The 1538-nt window shown below is 44.9% G+C and overlaps 1 protein-coding gene across 1 annotated transcript in view; it reads right to left on the bottom strand.

Moving 5' to 3' along the window:
* The window catches only part of LOC105534261 (neuroblastoma breakpoint family member 4-like), a 30131-nt gene extending 29031 nt beyond the window's left edge, over nt 1–1100 (bottom strand). Inside the window, 1 exon segment of the mRNA XM_011972947.1 lies at nt 839–1100. Coding sequence (XP_011828337.1) covers nt 839–1100 — 262 coding nt within the window.
* Between the last annotated feature and the right edge of the window lie 438 nt (nt 1101–1538).

Here is a 1538-nt window from a genome sequence, read left to right on the forward strand (position 1 = left end):
AAGACCATGGGGCAACAATAGAAATATGCCCAAATACTAATAAAGTTTGAATTAAGTTAGAAACAGTAGAATGAAGAACTAATAGAGAGTGTTTTCTCTGTTCCAAGAACTGTTCTAGAAAATGTACAAGCAATAGGTCATGTAATTCATTGCAGTAATTTATAGAGGTAGGTATTATTATAGTACCCAATGAACAGATGAGGAAACTGAGGCATAGAGAAGATAGGCAACTTGGATGGAGCCCAGGAGACTGGCCCAGGGTCTCTGCTCTGCACACTACACTGCTACCTCCACAATGTCTTATGTGCCAGCTTTCTTCCTCTTTAGGAACAAGATCCTGTGCCCCAGGAAGCAGGGCTTCCCTCTCACTGGGACACTCCCTGCTTTGAAGGGTGTCACAGATACCACAGTTTCTGTTAGGAGCAGTCTTTTCTTTGAGGTCCTTAGAGTGGGTACAGTGTACGGTTGCCACATTTCCCCCAAGAGTCCCCAGGACGAAGCTTTGCCTATTGGGCCTCAAAAAAGCCTGAACTGAATGGAAGTTCATTAGTCCCAGATATTTCGACCAACAGACTAGATGTTATATGTCTGCAGGATCTTGTATGGTACAGAGAGAATTCTCATAAACATGATTTAGCCTCTTACTCAGGAAAACAGGTGGTTCTGTGCCTGTGTCAGCAGTCAACATGTTGGATTTTAACTCTCCTCTCACCTCACACCAGACTGCAAATGTGGAAAAGTTCCTAACTACTTTGTGCCTCTGTTTTCCATGTTTAACAAAATGAGGTTAAAATACCCACTTCTGTTGTCCTAGAAGTATGGGAAGGATGACATTAATTTTGATAAAGAGACCGTTCAGTTTCTCAGAGAGAAGACAGGTGGTCATTCATCACTTTCGTGATGGTGAATCTACAGAACTTACTGTATTTCTTCAGCTGGTTGGCCAGGGAGTAGGCAGTAGCTTGAGTTATAAGGAATTTCTCTTTGAGGTCTCGGAACTGCTGATTGCTCTCTGCCAGCTGGGAGCGCAATTCCTTGTTGATTTCTAGGATGTTCATCTCTGCCCTCTCGCCGGACAAAAGGTCGGCAGATACCACCATGCTGACATTTGTGGCAGAAGAGGTAGAGCCAGGGACTGGGGAGAAGAAACCCAAACACATGATGTGTCAAAAACTAGTGAAATCAATTAGGTTTCATCAGGACTGAGAGATGACAATAACTGGAATTGTTAACTTACGGTTGAGAAAAACTTGATCAATACCCCACAACACTTTAGAGTCCTTAACCGCAAAAACAGGGTCCAGGATTCCTGAGCTCAGAGTTGAAGGCACTGCCTAAAGCTCCGACTCTGACAAGAGTGAGGGAGGTAGCAGCCAGCGTGCCAGGTAACGGTCTGCAGTTGCAATAACAGAATTCGAAGGTGGGGGTGTCATGGAATCTTAGGAGCCCTGTATTCCAATTGCCCAGCGTGTGCTGAAACACTAGGCTCCCTGGTCTCACCTGAGGGTCACTGATGGGGACCATTTCTTCAGCAGTCA

This window comes from Mandrillus leucophaeus, unplaced genomic scaffold, assembly GCF_000951045.1.
Source record: "Mandrillus leucophaeus isolate KB7577 unplaced genomic scaffold, Mleu.le_1.0 Scaffold1322, whole genome shotgun sequence".
NCBI classification, from domain to species: Eukaryota; Metazoa; Chordata; class Mammalia; order Primates; family Cercopithecidae; genus Mandrillus; species Mandrillus leucophaeus.